The sequence below is a fragment of the Aplysia californica genome, unplaced genomic scaffold (genome assembly GCF_000002075.1).
Source record: "Aplysia californica isolate F4 #8 unplaced genomic scaffold, AplCal3.0 scaffold00107, whole genome shotgun sequence".
Taxonomy (NCBI): domain Eukaryota; kingdom Metazoa; phylum Mollusca; class Gastropoda; order Aplysiida; family Aplysiidae; genus Aplysia; species Aplysia californica.
The window spans coordinates 565,570-584,903 of NW_004797377.1; the positions used below are offsets into that span (position 1 = coordinate 565,570).

The 19,334-nt window shown below is 37.8% G+C and overlaps 1 protein-coding gene and 1 long non-coding RNA gene across 5 annotated transcripts in view; one reads left to right on the forward strand and one right to left on the reverse strand.

Moving 5' to 3' along the window:
* LOC101849998 (histone-lysine N-methyltransferase ASH1L) overlaps window positions 1–12,358 on the forward strand; it is a 58,802-nt gene extending 46,444 nt beyond the window's left edge. For all 4 annotated transcript variants that reach the window (XM_013080955.2, XM_013080953.2, XM_005095586.3 and 1 more), the window contains exons 23-25: window positions 886–958; window positions 1,801–2,112; window positions 2,723–12,358. In XM_013080955.2, the coding sequence (XP_012936409.1) occupies window positions 886–958; window positions 1,801–2,112; window positions 2,723–2,854 (517 nt within the window). In that variant the 3' untranslated portion in view covers window positions 2,855–12,358. The remainder of the gene's footprint in view (window positions 1–885; window positions 959–1,800; window positions 2,113–2,722) is intronic.
* A 1,017-nt stretch (window positions 12,359–13,375) lies between these two features.
* Window positions 13,376–17,110, reverse strand: LOC106011407. Its single transcript, XR_001184736.2, has 2 exons — window positions 16,967–17,110; window positions 13,376–13,513 (listed from the first exon to the last, which is right to left on the reverse strand). It is a non-coding gene; the product is annotated as an uncharacterized LOC106011407 (long non-coding RNA).
* Window positions 17,111–19,334: the final 2,224 nt, after the last annotated feature.

The window sequence follows — 19,334 nt, forward strand, 5'->3', positions numbered from 1 at the left end:
AGTGCTGAACTGTGATTGTAGATGTTTTTATGCCCCCATTGACACTATTTACATAATTTAGGAAGCGGGCAGCTTTGACCCTTCTGGTCAGTGCCAACCCAGATTGAAAAGGTTACAAAGCTGTGGCATGCAGATAGAGGTGTTACACCCCCCCCCCCCCCCCAGGGCAGTGCTACTGACTGAAGTTGTCTTTAGGCCATTCCAAAAGGGGGGATATTAACATGTTGTTATGCAAAGTAGAATTGTAAATGTGCTGATTCAGGGGTAACTGCTGCTTTTTCCTTCCTCATCCTTACTATTGTCATTTTTCCACTACTTCTTTTGTATGTTTGTCACTCTCTTGTGAACTACTATTTCCGGAGTGCCTTGAGAGTCGATGCAGACTTTGTGCTGTTCAGGCTCGAGAGATGAGCAGAGTAAGCCTGATTCCCCGATTGGACTTCTCTGTTGACATCCACCCCCTGGCGCTCATGTGACCTTATGCAGTTGCAAGTGCCATAAAACCTTACTAAAACAAGGACGGAGGTACTTGATGAAAATTTTCCACACAGGGGAATCAAGCTCATGTCTTCTGTGTGCTATGGTTAAGCACTTAAGTGCCACACCTCGGATACTAGTGAATAGTGCCATTTTTATTTGAATTTTTGAGTAAAATATATGTTTAATAACAGATGCAAAAAGGGAAGGGGGTGGGACAGGTGCGGTTTGCTGTATGCTGAATTTTGCTGCTATAGTAGACTGTAAAATTATTTCTTGAAAACATAAAAATGTACACCATTGTTCCTGCTTTTTGTCAGCCCTCTTTTCTGTTTTCAGGAAAAGTTTTGAATTGATTGTGCAGTGGATACTGAACTGCAGTTACTTTTATAATTTTTTTTCCCTCAGGTATCCTATCAATACAGGGAAATTTTGTTTCGATTGGTTTGAAACAAAATTGAGCATAAAACGAACTTATTCTGTAAGTATATCTTAATGTTTTGAGAAAAAGCTTGAAAGTTATGTTGTGTTTTAAAAATACTATGTTTTTTTATATCAGATTGGAGTCCATTTATGAAGCAGTGTTAATGTGTACTTTGTAGGGTTTTTAAAATTATTATTATTAATAAAATTGAAGAAATGGGAAAAAAACCCCAATTTTTCTATTAAAGAATATGTGAAGCATCGGGATGAAATCAGGCGCTTGTCAAAATAATGAAATGAAGAAAATGGCATTTTCCAGACAGTGGCAATTTTTATTGAATTTTTTATTTTTTATTCAAAGCCTTTGAGATCGTTTTATAACATTTATGTGTAAATTTTACTGAAAAACGTTGATTTAAGTTTCAATGAATGTATATCTGCAGTCTCCAAGGACTTTCAAGCTATGGAAATAACAAAACTTTGGCAGCCATTTTCTCGCTAATTTTACCTCTCAAACCTGGCGACCCCCCCACCTCCTTCAATCGCAAATATCCTGAATTGTATTCACAATGGATGGGTATTTTTTCCATTGAAAACAAAGCCATATAAACAGGCTTTAAGATGATTCCAATAATTCCACATGCCAAAAAAATTGACGAGCCCCTGATTCCACCACATTGTGACACATATGATGAATGATACGTAAGGCAGTCGAATGCTTTTTTTTTACACTGTTGCAAGAGCCATAACTTTTCTATTATTTTAGATTATTCACTGATGATTCTCAACTATACCGATACTATGTTTTGATTGCACAAGATATCAAGTTTACAATGTTTGTATATTGATTGTTTGCCTGCCATGTTTGGTTAAAAATAATTTTGTCTTTTTCCCCCATAGCCACATGAAGTTCCAGAAGAATATAAGCGCAGGGCAGAGCGCAACATGGCAGCAGTGAATCCTTCCAGGATGGAAAGTTTCAAGTCTGAGGACAAATTAGAGACTCAGAAGACGGTGAAAACCCAAGCCCTTCTCCACAGCAAGCTCAAGGTGGACGAGAGCATCAAGAATGATCTCAAACTGAAAGCTGAAGTCAAGGTAACAGTTAAAAAAGGCGGAGCCCACAAAGTAGAAGGAGTCCGGCCGGTCAGGGTGCAACTGTGTCAACCCCCTATGGACCGTGACACTTTGCTGAAGATACAGCAAGACAAGGTAAGTACAAGTTTCATGCGCTGTGGAAAACAAAGGTAATACCATCATGGTATGGCTTTTGTCTTGTTCCTTCTATTCAATAGTAGTTAATGCAGTGTTGTGGTCTCTTTTTGGTAGTCGTACTGTGGGCCATCTTTTTGGTGATCATATGAAAATTATTGAGAAGGGTAACAATGCCAAAGTTTTATAAGGAAGAGGGTTTTAAGGTTCCTTGCCCTTAAAGAGACTGATAATGGCTATTATTGTGTGAGTGATCTTCTGCTCATTAAAACCTGCCTGAACAAATGGCTTTTGCTACATGGTAGAAAAGGAGAATGAAGATTATGTTTTGTGCTTTTTTCTCAGTTCAGGACAGAAGCATTAGTTTTTTGTTGTCTTTACGATTAATCTTTTCATAACTTTGATCTATTTCCGTTTGTTGTTGTTGTTGTCCATAATGTACAGAATGTCAAGAAATGTTCTTTTTAAAAAAGAAATTTCCATATGTCTGAAATTTGGTAGAAATCATACTTCGGTTTCCGTTTGCCGGATCTGTCTGTTTCTGAGAAAGCTATAGCTGGTAGCTTGTCAATGTTTACTTATATTCTGCTTTGTCTTTTCTTTGGAACAGGTCAAGCAAAAAAAGAAAAACTTGGACAAGATTATGCTGAAGCTGTTGAATAGTGTCCCCGGGAAACAAAGGATTGATCTCACATATCTTCTTGATGAAGGGAAGAGAGTCAGGAAAAAACCTGTCAAATGACAAAAGTTTGTAATGTACTGAATATCGTCGCCTCAGAACTATTTTGTCCAAAGTGTACTTATTTAAAGAGGGCACTTTGGACAGAGTGGTTCTGAGGCGACGATATGTTGAACTATGTTGTGCGGTAAAGGTTTGGGAAAATGAGTGCTAGTAATCATGGAAGTTCTTTGTACATGAACTGATATTTCGCGAAGGTTTGATGATCACTTTTTGCCATGGTGTGCGTCCATTAGCCTCTGACCACCTTGTGTTACCTTTTTTTCTGATAACCACAGTAGTTCTCTTAGACGGGTGCAAATATTTGTACATAATACAATACTGAGTATGGTGCTGCTTGTGTTTGCAACTACTGACTTTAGGGCACTTGAATGTTGTAATTAGGTGCTTGGAAAACATCCACGAGAGGGCAATCACTCCTTGATTTAATTATTGAAGATGCAGAGAAAAGTCGTCCAGCTCACATTTACTGTTTATTGGTGCATATCAGTAGCATGTTATTGCAAGGGATTTCTGCTTGTGGGCAAGCAACAGTTCACTGCAGCAAATGTTAGGTTTGATGAATTGCATGTATTTGGTTCGTTTTGAGTAGCCATTTGTCTTACATAGCTTTGAAGGTGAAAGGTGAACAAAGGTGATGGCATCTCATAGTGATGGGTCAGATTGTCTTTTTAGAATTGCAATATTTAAGACATCTCCAGTGTTTGTTGTTTATGTATGTCAGCATTTGGGTCCTCAATTTAGTGAATATAATTATTTGCTTTCCTCTCACACTTGCATATACAGTCATGAAAATCGGTTTCCCCATGCCATGTTATCATAGGTAACAGCAACGCAATAGCAACTGAGATATAAAAGAAATTGCGCTTCTTGCGATGCCTTTAGTATTTAAGGACACAGTTAAAAAGCTCTGGATAAATGTTGAGGTTTGAGTTTATGAATAAACTTCACAGTTCCCAATACACTGTTCACCCAATAGACCTGAGCGTACACATGTGTGTGGCTAATTTTACCCTCAGTTTGTCAAAGGCTCACCTCAGTGTGCAGAGGTGTTTACCTGAGGGGCTCATATTCTGAAGGGGGTGGGTGGGATTAGAAGGAAGGAATGATAGGAAAGGATTCGGTGGGTTAAAGTTTTGATGAAGCAATGACATTTCTTCTCTGAGATTATGTTCTACTTACAAGATTTTGTATCATCTTGAGTGTAAGTACCATATTTTTAATTTTAGTGCTGATAGTCTCAAACATTGAGGAACAGCTTTCGCAAACTGATGTCAAATTGATCTTTTGAGTGGGCTCTCTAATCTGTCAGTTTTATCTGATAAGTGGTCTGAGAGCTTCTATGAAATCTCCTCTTTTTGTGCTATCTGTGTCATTCCTGTCTGTCATCCTTTTCCTAGCTCTGTGTGACCAGGTTGTGTCAGTGTGCCTGTCTTTGATTCAAATGAGTAAACAACACTTTTCTTTCCTGTTGTATTGTGTAATGTTTTATTGTAAATATGAGCCTCTAGACAAATGAAATATTCTCTTACTTTTTTTTTGTTGGTCTTAGTTTTTCGATCACATCGGCATGATTTATTATTAGGGTGCTTATGTCAGTTTTAGGTTGGGGCTTCTAGTATTAATAATTAGTGTGACGTCAACGAGAAATCACTGTCCCTAGGTTCCTTTTGTTCATATAAAAAGTCGTACATTTAATGTTTGTGTTTGTCTTAATTGTCGCAGATTTTTGGAATTATTTTTCCAACTGGGGAGTACGTGAGTACGTGTATCTACAGGTCAAGATAGCTGAAATGGGGAAGTTTATAATCTGTGGCATCCCTTAAAGGATTGTTGCTGAATTGTATAGGGTTCTGTTGAAACATGGCTTTTTCTATAATCAAGGCTCTTTACCAAAGACGAGTTGGCTGCTGTAACAATCACATTTGTGAACAATTTTTTCTAACATGTTGTAGACCTTTTCCATGCGCAAGAGCCCAAAATAACCATGGTCAGTTGCTTCACTCAGTTTGACTATTTCAATCTCTTTGTGTGATTTTTCTTTCTGTGAAAAATATTACAATCAGATTCAAATGATATTATGTTTCTGATGATAAGATGTCGTGCTATTAAATTTTAACATCTGTTTTCTCAAAAAGGAACAGATAAAAAAATTTCAGCTTAAGTATAATGCTCTCATTTTTTTCTTGAATGAATCTGTGCAAGATTTTGTTTGCGTATTCTTTAGTTTCTGAGATAATGCAAAGAGAAACAAACTCAGTTTTGAAAAATGGCAACATGGTTGACATTATGACTGAATGGTTTATATTTGACATGAATAGTAGAGCATTTACAAATATTTTTTCTTGGTAGAATAACTGAGTGGTAAATATAGTTAGTTATCTTGTATTAACAGAACTATTTTGAGGGTGTTAATCTTTTGAAAGCATTTTGATAAATTGAGAGGCACATAAGATTATGTTAGAATTATAGCTGGACCTTACAAATATTAGAACATTTCTATATGTGGTGGAGATGGATCAGTAGGTGTGTTAGACAAGAAGCAGTTATCTATCTCTATTTCAGTCATGGCTCAGTGTATGGCTGTTTTCTTCTTTCTTAAATGAAGTCAGGGAGAACCTAGCATTTATTTTGTCTTCACTGACCACCTAATAGCTAGTAAAAAAAGGCAACTGCCTTTTGTTTGATGATGAATAAATCAGGGCAAAAATTTGGTAATTTAATATTTTTTAACTAGTTTTCCAAAAGAGGTTCATCGGATCATAGCATTTATGCAGTTGCTGTCATCAATTTAGCAATTTCATTGGAAAAATGAGTATCAAACAGTGCACTCATTGTATAAGACTGAAAACTCTTAGAACAATGGTTCACTTCTGCAATATTGTAAACGCTTGAGACAATTGCGTTGTCTCTGTGTCTTGCTTTTTTTTGCTCTTGTATCTTTAGACTCTGCACTGTCAGAAAATTATATAACATTAGATGAAATTTTCTGCCACCTGTGAAAAAAAGTGTTCCTGACAGTTATTGTCATTTTTTGACATGCATAATTATTCCCTGTAGATGTGGATTGACATTTTTTTTTTCTTCTTTTATTTTTAGGAGATATGAGTGTTCGTTTTTGCTTCAACAAAATTTTGTGAAAAAAGTTAACAAGTGTTCCAGACTACCGATACTGTTCTTATTTTTGCTTTTGCATAGCATACAATTTTAGGAAATAATGTGCAGCTTTGTTTTGTAATGTAGTCGTAACAATAACTGATGGCAGACATGCTAAAAATGTTGTACGTGGCTGAAAGTTTCAGATCAATGTATTTTCAAGTGTTAGGTATATTATTATTCCATAAGCACACGTCCGTATATCTGTTTGCAAGTGTTCTATGTTTTCAGCTGTGTATTTATTTTTGGTTCCAAGTGACAATCACAGCTCAGCTAATAACTATTTTTATTAAATAATGCTTTGCTGCTACGGTGTAAGACCTTATTTTAAGGCCTGGTGTTTGTACTTTGGTGTAATATTTATGGATAACTTGATCGACTTGCCATACACATGTGGTGTGTTTGTTTAATTTTGCTGGTTGGGACTGTGAGGTTGCTACTGGTTGCAAGAAAACGTGACAAAGTTTTGTGGTGAACATTACTTTTCTTTAAAGCTAGGACTCTCAGTTTATTTGTGGAAAGGAGTACTAGTCTAGGTGTAGGAATCCTGATGACTGAAAGCGATTTGAAGTTTACAATAAGCTGTAACTTAACAGTTTTAGAATAGATCTTTATGTGGGTCTCTTCCCCTTTTGATTTCACAGCTGCTGTCAGCACAGTGTTGTCTTTTTGTTGCAAATATGGGAATGATCTGTTGTTTGCACATACTCTTGCATATGTCAAGTGGAATACATTATAATGGAATAGTTTTCTGTATTACCATGATTTCAGCTTCTCGTGGGATAGCTCATATAAAAACATGATGTGGACAGAAGTTGCTAGATCCTGTGAGATAGTGAAGTTTCATTTTGTAAACTGAATGAAAGGTGCACTTCTGCACTAGGCTGATGTAAACACTTTTTTTTCTTTGTGAATATTCACAATCAATTTGCTATTATGACTTTTTACATACTGGAGATTGGCAACCCCCCCATCCCCCCAAAAAAACCCAAAAAACAAAACTGGTTCCGCCCCTAAAACAATTATTATTCTCATATTCAGCAGGTACATAAATTGTTTGCTGTGTTTTGGAAAGCATGGACTTCAGTAACCAAAGACTTACCCTGAAATTGTAAATTATAGTGATGTTGGAATGAGATATTGTGTTTCTATATAATAAGACAATATCATTTTACACCCTGAACTGGTTGTGCTTTTTTCCCTCGTTCTTCATTTATTTTTGCTTGCATTTTTTCCAACAGTTATATGGTTTAAAAACTAAATGGACATGCTGATCCAAACCGGGATAATTTATTTACTCCTATTTTTGTATATGAAGGTAGTAATTGTACCATACTTTTCCCGATATCGGCATACCACATACAATGGGCTTTCGATTTATTTTGGTCATGTTTTTTTGTTCAGAAGAAAGTTGTTTGAATTTTGGAGCCTGTTGCTCCCGTGCTTTGGCATATCATTTAGATTTTTTAAAAAGCAGAATTACTACTGGTGTAGCATGGTGAAGCTCTTTACTCCCACCGGTCAGCGTTTATGCTATTGAGTGCTAATGGTGTAGAGTTACTTACCATTGTAATATTTTCTTTGTGTCTGAATGATGCACCCTCCTTCTCGTGATGGTTCAAAGTCTAATATCGAAACAGGAGTTGGGTAAAAGAGCTTTGGAATTTGTAAAATCCTTCAGGATGATGATGGTACCTTATATTCTGAAGTCGAAGAACTTTTCTGTGGTGACAAACTTGTACTTAGATGAACTTAACAGGTATTATGCTTGACAATTCAGCGTTTTCAAAGGAGGGTAAAATGAAATAGCTCACAAGTGCTTGGTTTTCTCTTGGTTGAAAAATAGTTTTAAAAAAAATGCTCTTTCAAATAGTTGTTGTTTGTTCCCTGTCAGCCTTTCTGTCTGCTTTGATGAAGCTTATGTCATGAGTAGACAGATTTCAAAGAAAGTATCGATGGGTAGTTCTAGTATTTCAGTAAATTTTGTTGCCTGTGTATTTATACGCATTGTATAGTGGTCACTAAAGGAAGTCTTGTACTGTTAAAAGACATTGCGGGTGGAAAAAAATATGTTGTAAAATAAAAATCTCTTCCATCAGTTTTAGTATTCAGTGTATGGTGTACGTCAATGGACAATAATTGAAAGAAAAATCTTTTTGTAAAATTCTAGGATATTGTCATGCACATGTTATATTACGTATTAGTACACTCAAAGTAAGGAGAAGAGAGAAGGTGGATAGACTTGTGTGTCTGAAGCAATCTCAATGAATATTTCTGACAACTTTGAATAGCACAATACAAATCTGTTGCCAAATGTATTAGCAGTTATCTTAATCAGTAATTTCTTGGTAACCTTCATGTAGGGGAGAAAAGAGGACAACTCCCCCCCAAAAATAAAAAAATCTAAACTATTAATCTCCAAAACAATTTTACGAAACACTAAGAATACGTTATGAAAGTCACATGCACATTTTTGATAAAGTGAGTTTAAAAAATGTGAAGATATATCTTTTTTTGTTAAAAAAAAAAATTGAGGACAAGGGACAGTAGGGGCCTATACCTTTTAATTTTACAATTTAGTTTGTCTCTTACATTTTCATATTTATTCTTAGATGAAGCTCTAGAAATTTTTATACTGAATGGAAACAAATCAATATTCTTACTTTTTGGGGTTGTTGATTTTCAAAACACCCACACTGTCCCTTGGGAAACTATTAATTAATTTGTATAAATCACTGATTTTACATGGCACAGACATCTGGCATGGGTATGTGTGCATGTTGTTTGGAAAGCTTACTGTCTTTACTAAAGTAAAGTGTACTTTTCACATTGATTTGTGGAAGTTTTGAACAGAAGTATGATTAAAATTTTTATCATTTTGATGTGTTTACTTTAAGCTTTCAAATGTATGGTTTTCGAAGCAATATGCTGTGTTTCTTCCGAAGCTGATAGAGCTTTCATTTACTCCGTGATTTATTTTTGTCTGAAAAAAAGAAAATCGCTCTCTTGTTTCAGTGTGAAAAATATCTCTTTCCAAGGTTTGATGAACCTAGGTGGTATTTCATTTATACACCTGGGAATTTTGTTTGGACTTTAATTTTATCCAAACAGGTTCTTGTAAAGTTTTTGTCCTTGTTGTGTGCATCATGCTTGCAAACTGGTGATTTCCCCCCCCCACCAATTGTGAAGTGAATTGTAAGTAGGTTTCTTGTGATTGAATCATTTCAAGATTACAAGGCATGTTTATAAAGAAGACATTTACAATATGAGTTTTCTTTTTGTTTGTGTCTTATCTGGGTTGTCATGTTCTTTTTTCTTTCTTTCCGGAACGTTTACATTTTGCTTTCGCCCTTGAGGTATTGAGTGTCAGTTTAACCTTTTCGTAATGCCAAAATTAAATAAGCCAGAGAGGTGAGCAGAGTAAGTCTGATTCCTTGTAAAGACCTCTCTGTTGACACCCACCCCTTGGCGCTCATATGACCGTATGCAGTTGCGAGCGCCATAAAACCCTCTACTAAGAAGAAGAAAATGAAATATCACGCTTGTTTGACAAAAAACCCAGCTGTGAAACAATAACAAAATCAAATCCAAATGAAGTTCTTATAGCCGTGACAGCTTCATTGTAACATCTGTTGAAATTGGTATAAAATTCATTTTCTGCGCTTGGTGTGCTATCATCACATCGCGTGAACCTGAACTGTTTGCATTACCCATTTCATCTTGACATCTGTGTGATTAGTGAGCATGTGGCTTTTGAAACGAAATGATACCCACCTTGCTTACATTGGTTCATCTAAAAAAGGGGATTCCCTTCTACCTTTCTATCACTTTTCTTTCTCTCTTTTCCTATCATCATTGTAATGTAATGCTGTGAGCAGATGTTGGACTTTCCTATGCAAGAAAAACAAACATGATGGTAAATGTTGACCTTTGATATCATATGTACATACCTGTTACCTTGGTTTCTGTTGGTTCTGAGCCTGTGAACTTACCTACTAAATTTTACTTCTTTGTTGAAATTGTTTGAACTCATTTGTACATAGTTCATAAAGGTAGCATTCTCTTCATGTAGGTTTCCTCTGTCATACCTGTTTCTTTTTGCCCCATCAGTTTGTCAAGCATTACACTCTATTTACTTAATGTTACTTTTACACTTACTCAATGTGTAGTGTTGGAGTTGTTCTGGTAACCTATTTCTCACCTTTATAACGACTGACTAAATGGACATTTTTTTCATTCTCAGACTTGTTTAATTGTGGTCAGCCTCGTATGAATATCCTGTGAATTTTGGTAGATTATGTGATTTATACAATGTCCCAGAGATGAAGGTTGAGTTTGAAGATGGTACTCCTCCTTGCTCTCAGCACATGCTGTTCCACCACTGATACTCCTAGGCTCGTTTTCATAGTTAATAGGCTTAGAATAGTGGGGATCTTTCTTTTCAAGTTTTTTTTTATAGGAGAGCAAGAACTCTATAATTGTAACAGTGAAGTCTTCACATCATCTTCACAATTATGTTTTTTTTTTCCCATTTAACTACTATTATGAAATTGCAACTAAGAGATATTTGTGAAGTTTGACAAGCTTGTCCAGAGCATAGTGGCAGAACATGCTGACTGTCCACAATGCTTTGAGAATGGCGAGGTTCTTTCTCATGGGTTTGAGCTTGAACCCGCCTGGCCAGAATCTCCTGTGAATTTTTTTTTTCTTTTTTTTTTGGTTTAAAAAAAATTATTGTAATTCTTCATTGGCTTTATTCCTGCCAAAGGTACAGAATTCGGTAGAGACTTGACCGATCGTTTCTGTGCTCTAGTAATCTCCCTTGTGCATTTTGTGAAGGCTTGTTCTCCATGTGACAGGCAGTCTGTCAGTGCACATACGGGACGTACAACCCAGACATTGAAAGAGCTGAGCAGATTCTCACTGTTTGTCAATCGGCTCACCTTGTGATCTTACCACCTGGGGAGAAGATTGTTTATACAAAAAGTGCTCCGGAGAACACTTTCTTGTTTTGTTGTTTGGGTTGGATTTGCATGGAGCGTGCATATGTGCTTTACTTGTGGCACGTCATGGCTGGGCTTGCTTCAGTTTCCCAAGTGATGGGTATAGTGACTAATAATTAGATGCTAGAAAGGCAGCATAATGTTCATGGGGTTTTATGCCATCTGTGTAAGCTACTATAACATATAATGCACATATGGTTGTTTAATTTTGGTTGTTTATTTCTGCTTCGTCCCTTAATGTAAAAATATAATTGACTGAATATGTACCTTCTCACCTGTTGGTTTCATTAGATGTGTTTTGTCTGTTGCTCATGCTACACATGTTTGGACACTTTCTTGTAGGTCCATCTGTATTTCTTGCACAGTGATTTAACTCATGTAGGACTGTAGTCCAGATTTGGAATGTGATGAAAGCTGTGTATCTTTACAGTTCTTTGTGTACTGAACTTTTATACTTTCAACAGCATTAAAAGAAAATGTTAAGTGCGGGGGGAAAAAGTGGCTTTAAATAGTTGCAGAAAATTGGTGAAAGTAAGATGTTTTGGGACAATTACTGGAGTCGGTCAGGGGGTTATTGCACTTGAGTGGCAGTAATTGAGATTCCACCTTCCTTTCCCTATAGCTGTCTCATTTCATGAGATTGTTACTGTAACAGGTAACTTCTGTACAATGTGTGGTGGTATAGTCTCTGAAGCTTTGTTGTAGTAGTCCTTGTAATGTGTGAAACCTGTAGGTAGGAGAGCTTTCCTTGTACAAGATTGTTGGTGGTTACTACAAGGGCTCTGCTTGTTAAGTATTGAAAGCCTGACCCATGCAGACTACATAGTGGTACAGAAATCTGCTGTACAGCTGTGATGAATGTTACTCCATGTTTTGTTTTTTTTGGTTCCCAGGAACACATAACTTACAATGATGTACATGTATCCATATTTTGTGTGGTTGTACAGGCTGTAGTGTAGGATTTTCCCGACTGGCGGCTTGGACATGTTTTTTTTTTTTCTTCTTCTTTTTGTTTGTCTCCATTGGTAGTTGAGAGCTGTTCCCTCTGTAATTTTTTTGCTCTCTACCTTTGTCAACATACACTTTACACATGCTCATGAATTGTACATACCCTTTATGATGATGATGATGTGTTAGCATAATGTGTTCTGGTAATCTCTCGTTCAGTCCTGCAGGCATGGCCTATTGGTTCAGAAAAGACCCCCTCCTCTCTCAACTCCCCCCTCGTCTACTCTTTCCCCCCGTTTTATGTGTCCGTGCGTTTGTCTGCACCACTGCCATGACGGTTATACTTTATTGTGATTAACATACAATGATGATTGTAAGTAAATCTTGATACCTTCAAAAAGTGCTGTTTTTTTGTTGTTTTTTTTTCTCTGCTGGTGGTTTTTGAACGAAAAGTGTTTGATTGATTGATGGGTAAACTGGACTCATTTTTTTAAAATAGCAGGATTTGTTTTGTTTATAGTGGCTGTTGTGTTGTCTGCCTTCTACTGCTTGTTTGGTGTCACTTTTTTCTTTATTTGCTCCCTGACCTGACTTCTCCCATACTATCAGTCTGATGGTTTATCAGAGGTGCCAAATTTCTGGATAAATCAGGTAAGCAGATTCCTGAATTTGTCCGGATTTTGCCTGCTTATAGGCTGATCTTTGAGAAGTTGTTGCAATTTGAATATTATTATTGTATCAGTCAGGATACGAGATGCAATAGATGAAATGATCAGTGAAATTCGAGGCCCTGCTGACTCCTTTCCATGAGTCCGACAAGCTCTGGGTGTTGTTTTTTTTCCTGTTGGCACCTCTGGTTTATGTAACAAAAAATAAGCATCCTGAGCTTGTTTGTACTGCTGGTGTAATTTTTGAAAAAGTGACATTGTGTAGGTTTAACACCCCATCCAACACTTAGGTTATTTAACCCTATCCGTACGCCCTGGGGGCATTTTGTACCCCCGGGGTTGTATTCTTCACATTTTAGAATACTTCTTGTGTACGAAGATCTCTTTGAAACTTTCAGTATTTCTCTAAAATTCATTTTGACAGACTGCTATGCAAAGCGTACGGATCGGATTAACGAGTAAATTTCGTCTTCGGAATGTGATGGCACACAGTTTCCCACGTCGTATGGATACGATGGTAAGACACGACGTACGGATAGGGTCAAGAGGCTAGACCCTCGACCTTGATCGTGCACTTCTGAGAACGGAATAGATTAACACATTTGATGGCAGTAAACGTTGTCTGCTCTCCTTGTTTGGTTAGTAGTCTAAGTCCGTGCAATTTTCCTTTGAACACAGTCACTGGAAAAAAATGCGTGCATACACATACTTGATATTTTTCACAAGGAAAGAAGAAAAATCTGTATGGGTCGATTAGAAACATTTCCACATTTATTTATTGAGCAACATAATTACTTAACTCCTGTGGGTAGCATCGAAGTTCATTCACATTGCGAGTCTCACTCCGACTCTTTCCAAGTGGTGACAATGCCTCAGCATGCTTGATGCTGAAAGAAAGCGAGAGAGCATCAGAAAATAATATACATGTACCACGTAGATGTAGGTCTTCTTGTTATCTCAAGGCAGATATTTATTTTGACTTTTTATAGATCAAGGTGAGTTGTCAAATAGGTTGAAATTTCGATTATTATCAGCTTGAAATTTATGTCGTGGCCGTCATTCATTATTGTCGTGTGTCGAAATCCGAGGTTTTTCAGGAGAAGCAACTTTAACTGTCCCGGCAGAATTATGCAAATTTAGATCGCCAAATTATGCCAAAAAATTGCAAAAATTATGCAAGTTACCGTAACACCATTCGCGACATGTTTTGCACTTTTTCAACAAGAATTTTCATGTTTTATGTACAAAAGAAATTGAAAACAACATATCTGTATCAGTAATTTGTTGTGTATTTCTGCGACATGTCCCCGTGGTTTTATGCACCCCGCATAATTTAGCAAAATTTGATCATTTTTTGCATAATTTCTGATTATTTTCCTTAAAATCATTGTTTGTTAAAATTAAGAAAATCGCCTAATTTCTCATTTTTGGGCTCAGTTTGCATAATTTCAGAATTTTTTAAATATTAAACCACGGGGACAGGTATTTGGAAAGAAAACAAGCAATACACTTCAGTCAGAAAAAAAAAACTACCAAAAAATATAATCTCTGTAACTTTCAGCTGTAGACCGAGATCTATAGAGAAAAGGAAAGTGGTAAAAAAAAAAAAAAAAAGGACATCTGGACCTCTGAATACTCTGATGCTGGGACATCACAAAAACCAGGGACACTTGTCAAACATGAAACATCAGCGATGAGAAGAAATTTTGATGAATTGAAAACAAGGGAAATAACCAACTTATCTCTTAAATGAGACCTATTACGTTGATTACTTCCTTTAATGACATGGCGAGGTGTTAATTTTGTTTCTTGAAAAAGGGGAAAAAAGTGAAAAAAAACGCGGGGAATCCAAAATTATGCAAATGTTGCAGAATTACGCGAAAAAACGCGGCCGCACAATCGCATAATCCGACGGGGACAGCTTTAATTTCAGGCATAATATGTTAATACAAAAAGTAGGCTACATTTCGTTTAAATCCGTTACCAATTTATGAAGAGGAAAGAGACAGGGTTATATCTACGAGCCTCACCAAATTCTACAACAAATTGTTTTGATCTTCATTTTGTTGAAATTTTGACATACCCTTCTGCAATGCTGTATGTCGGCGACAATATAAGATACAGACGGGCACGGATAACTGAAATATCCCAAGCATTGACGAATACGTTTGACGCGTTCATGATTCGGGTAAACCGAAGAAACTAAACATAAAATTTTAAAAGTGATTTTGTAGACTGTTTCAGTAAGAGTTTTACGGCACTTGCAACAAAGTAGGGTCATATAGGTGCCGAAGATAAGAGGTGTCACAAGAGAGTAATAAACACGAAAAAAAGGAAGAGAGATAAGAAGATAGATATATAGCAAAGGAGGAGCAAAGCACACTAGAGCACCCGTCAATCACCCACGTTATGATATGAAGAGAATCAAATAATATTTATGGAAACAACAGTGACGACACAATGAAATGGTCGGAAAATGAATCACTGTAACCAATTTACTGTAGCAGTTTCGCTATACACAGCTATTTGAGTGGGCCGTGTCTCTTTTTGAAATTGTTCAACTATCTTGTGTTGCATGTACTATGTACACTTGTAACGTAAAGGCCCAGTTCCTTTGCTATTATTTTCGTCTGCTTTTGTCACCAGGATGGGACCAGAGACGGGCGGTTGGCGGGTGCTCTGGTGTGGTTTGCTCCTTCTTTTTTATCAGACATCTATCGTCCTTGCACTACGAAAGGAACAGGTCACAGAACAGGTCACAGTACAAGGAAATGCACTAGAAGACGTCGAATCCTTCTGCTATCTTGGAGGCATAATTGACCGAGAGGGAGGAACAGGCGCTGAAATAAAGTCCCGCATTGGAAAGGCACAGACTGCATTTATTTCTTTGAACAGGATTTGGAGGACTATGGATATCTCATTACGAACAAAGCTTAGAATTTTCAACTCAAATGTGAAGTCAGTCTTGATGTATGGATGTGAGACGTGGAACGCATCCCATACGTGCATAAGGAGGATCCAGGTTTTCTTAATCAAGTGTCTGAGGAAGCTACTGAGGATCAAATGGACAGACAGGATCACCAACGAGGAAGTATTAAGAAGAACCATACAGAGCCCAGCCAGAGATGAGGTGGGAAAAAGACGTTGGCAATGGATTGGACACACTCTCAGGAAGTCAAGCAGCTGCATAACAAGAAAAGTATTAGATTGGAACCCACAGGGTAAAAGATCAAGGGGCAGATCTCGTGGAACCTGAAGAAGAGTCACGGAAATGGATGTACAGAAAAGTGGGAAGACGTGGAGTGACATCAAGCGACTAGCCCAGGATAGGGAAAGGTGGAGAGTGTTTGTTCGTGGCCTATATCCTGACCCAGGGTGAGAAAGGCAATGAAGATCTATCATCCTGATCTCCTTCTTTTTGTGTTTGTTGCTCTCTTGCAACACCTCTAATCTTAGACACTTATATGACCTTATTGTGTTGCAAGTGCCGTAAAACACTTGCTAAATCTAAAATGGGACCAGACATTGAAAGACGACATTGTACATGCTTACTGATGCTGGAACCACTGGAACAATGCCAGTTCGAGATTCTCAAATTTAAACAAAGCGCTGGCTTTCTGTCAGGTTGACATCGAATGCGTTTTTTAAAAATACATTGTAATGACACTGTGCAGTACAGTCACCTGTCGAAGACGGTTAATTTTCTCCTCAACAATGATTGGCCGTCTTAAACAATATCAACTGTAATTTCCCACACTCGTTCTTCCGTTAGAGCATTAGAGCCACAACTAAACACAAATGGGGGCTCTTGTGGCCTAGGTATTGAGGTGTTCGCGTCTCATTCAATAGGTCCCAGGTTCGAATTCGGATAGCGACGGAAATTTTTCTTCTCTAAATTGTCTCCTTTCACCTCCTTTCCTGCTCTCAAGCGATTTCTGTCGTCTGCTTTCGTCTCCACTTTCTGCCCCCACCCCATCACCTGGTTTGCTCCCTCCTATGGTCACCTGACTCTTTCTGCAGTCTTTCTACTTCTACTGCTACTTCTTGGCTCTTTCTTACCGTTGTCTCTCAGCCACACCCCTGATCTTCTGGTAGGGAAGACCCACACCTAGCCTTCTTGGAGGACCCGTGCGCAAGTGCGCACGTTAAAGATCCCTTGGTGGTCCGAAATCGACAAGAGTAGGCTTCGGCCGCCACCCGTGCAAAATTAAAAATTTCCTACCAACTAAAAACGTTTAATGTGTCCCGCGAGCTTATATGAACCTTATGCAGATGCGAGCGCCGTAAAAAAACTTACCAATCCCCCCCCAACCCCCCCCCCGTGATCGTACCTGACTGACCTCTCTCTAGGTCTGGGGCTGCACGCACTGGTCACAGCCGCGACATCTGTGGCCGTCTTTGTCGTAGTAGGTGGGGATGACGTCATGGCAGAATCCCACGTACGGGCACGGCAGGAACGGGCAGCGGAAGGCTGTGGTCGTAGCCTGTGGGAGTGGGTAGGGAGTAGTGAGTAGACGGTGGGCAGAATCCGGATAATCTATATTATAAGGATAACAAGATAATTCTCAATATATAACATTGTCCGAATTCACACTTTTAACTCTCTTTCCTGACCCGTCTGCCGAAGTGGCTGCACCGATTTGTTGAAGTAGTGCTAACCCATTTGTCAAAGTGGTTCTAACCCATTTGCGGTTCATGTCATATTATTTGCACAAAGAGGTGCACTAACATATTATCCGGATTTTGCTAAAACGACCCATTGCCCAGCCCTAGTAGGGAGGGATTTCATTGTAAACTGATTGAAAGTGAATTTTCTTCTTTTTTAATCGCCCCATTGGCACAGTTTTAGATTTTTATAACTGATGAGACAGGTTTGTTTCGAACCTCTTTCTCAGGGTCGCCTACTTCTGAGTGGGAAACAGAGTTCGTTTGTTTAAGGGCGCTCGAAACTGCATAAGATCATATGAGCCCAGCAGCAATGGAGATAAAGAATAAAAAAAAAGCTAAAACAACAAACAAACAAACTCTCCGGAATCACACGCACGCCTCCTGCTTGCCATGGCAATTAAGAACCCCGCAGAGCATAACAGACACCACATGCGCTGATGATAAGGAATTGAAACAAAAGAAACGCTTTCAAATTCTTTTGGGATTTATAATGTAGTTTGATAAGTTCAGAGAATCTTCTCTAGCAAGAAATTTTTGTTTTGCTTAGAAGAACACAAATTTCAAGTGTATATAAATAGATTTAAAAAAGCAGTCAGCTATCTCACCAACAGGGACGCAATTCCCCTTCAGATATGAAGCTACTCATACGCCACAACCTTCCAAGAGTTGGTGTGACATTTTTTTTGGTGCATTCTGTATTGTATTCAATTTTCGTTCATTTCGATCTGTCCTCAAAAAGTTTGTTCTAACTATGAGAAAGACCTTAGACATGGACAGTGTTGGACCTGTCTTTAAAATAACTTAATTGTGTATAGTGAAACCATGAACTCGTCCAAAAACAAGCTTTCTTACTAGCTTCTGCACCAAAAGGTATGAATATGAAGGTATTGAACCAACGCATGCGCGCGCGCGCGCACACACACACACACACACATACACACACTCAGAAACACACGCATGCACACATACGCATGCACAAAAACATGATAATACACTTTCGCAAATACACATAGAGGCACTTATACAGACAGACAGACATACAGATAGATAGATAGATAGATAGATAGATAGATAGATAGATAGATAGATAGATAGACAGACAAACAGACAGACAGACAGACAGACAGACAGACAGACAGACAGATATAGATAGATAGATAGATAGATAGATGTACAAGCAGATAGATAGATAGATACAAGCAAACAAACAGACAAGTAGATAGACAGACAGACAGACAGACAGACAGAACCAGCACAGTCGGCGTGACATTTCTCTCACCTCGTTTGCCTTGGCTGTTGTCGTCACTGGTACCGCTACAAGAACTGTGAGATAATACAGGTGAAATGTCGCTACTTTAGAACAACAAGATTCTATTTGCTCAGATAATTTTGAGATATTTGACGTAAAAGAGTTTGAGTTTCACAACATGTCAAGCTTTTTCGAATGCAGTTCTTTAAACATAATATTGAAAACGACCCCGAACAATCTTACGATTTTGAGGGAGCAGATATAACATTAAAGTGAGGCAGCGTGGTGGAATCAGGATCTCGTCAATTTTTAGGGTCGAGTTATTGGTATCACCTGTTCAATTGTTTTTATTTGTATGAAAAAAATATGCATTTATCTTGAATACAAGTCGAGATATTTGTGAATGAAGGAGGTGGGGGTCACCTATTTTCAGTGGCAAAATTAGTGAGAAAATGGCCGCCAAAGATTAGTTATTTCTTTAGCTTAAAAGTCCTTGGTAACTGAAAATTTACATTTTTGTGACTTTCATCAACGTTTTTCAGAAAAGTACACTCAGAAATGAGTTCTTTTTTGGGCATGAAAGGTGTTGAGCCAAAAAACAAAAATTTGATCAAAATTCACAAACCTGCGGAAAAATGCAGGTTTCTTCATTTAGATCTAGATATATTTTGACGAGAGCCTGATTCCACCAGGCTGCCTCACAATTTTGGTTTCTAACCTCATGTTCTTAGTACATATTGTAACTCAAAACGGCAAAACGGCAAAAAAAAAAAAAAAAAAAAAAAAACCAA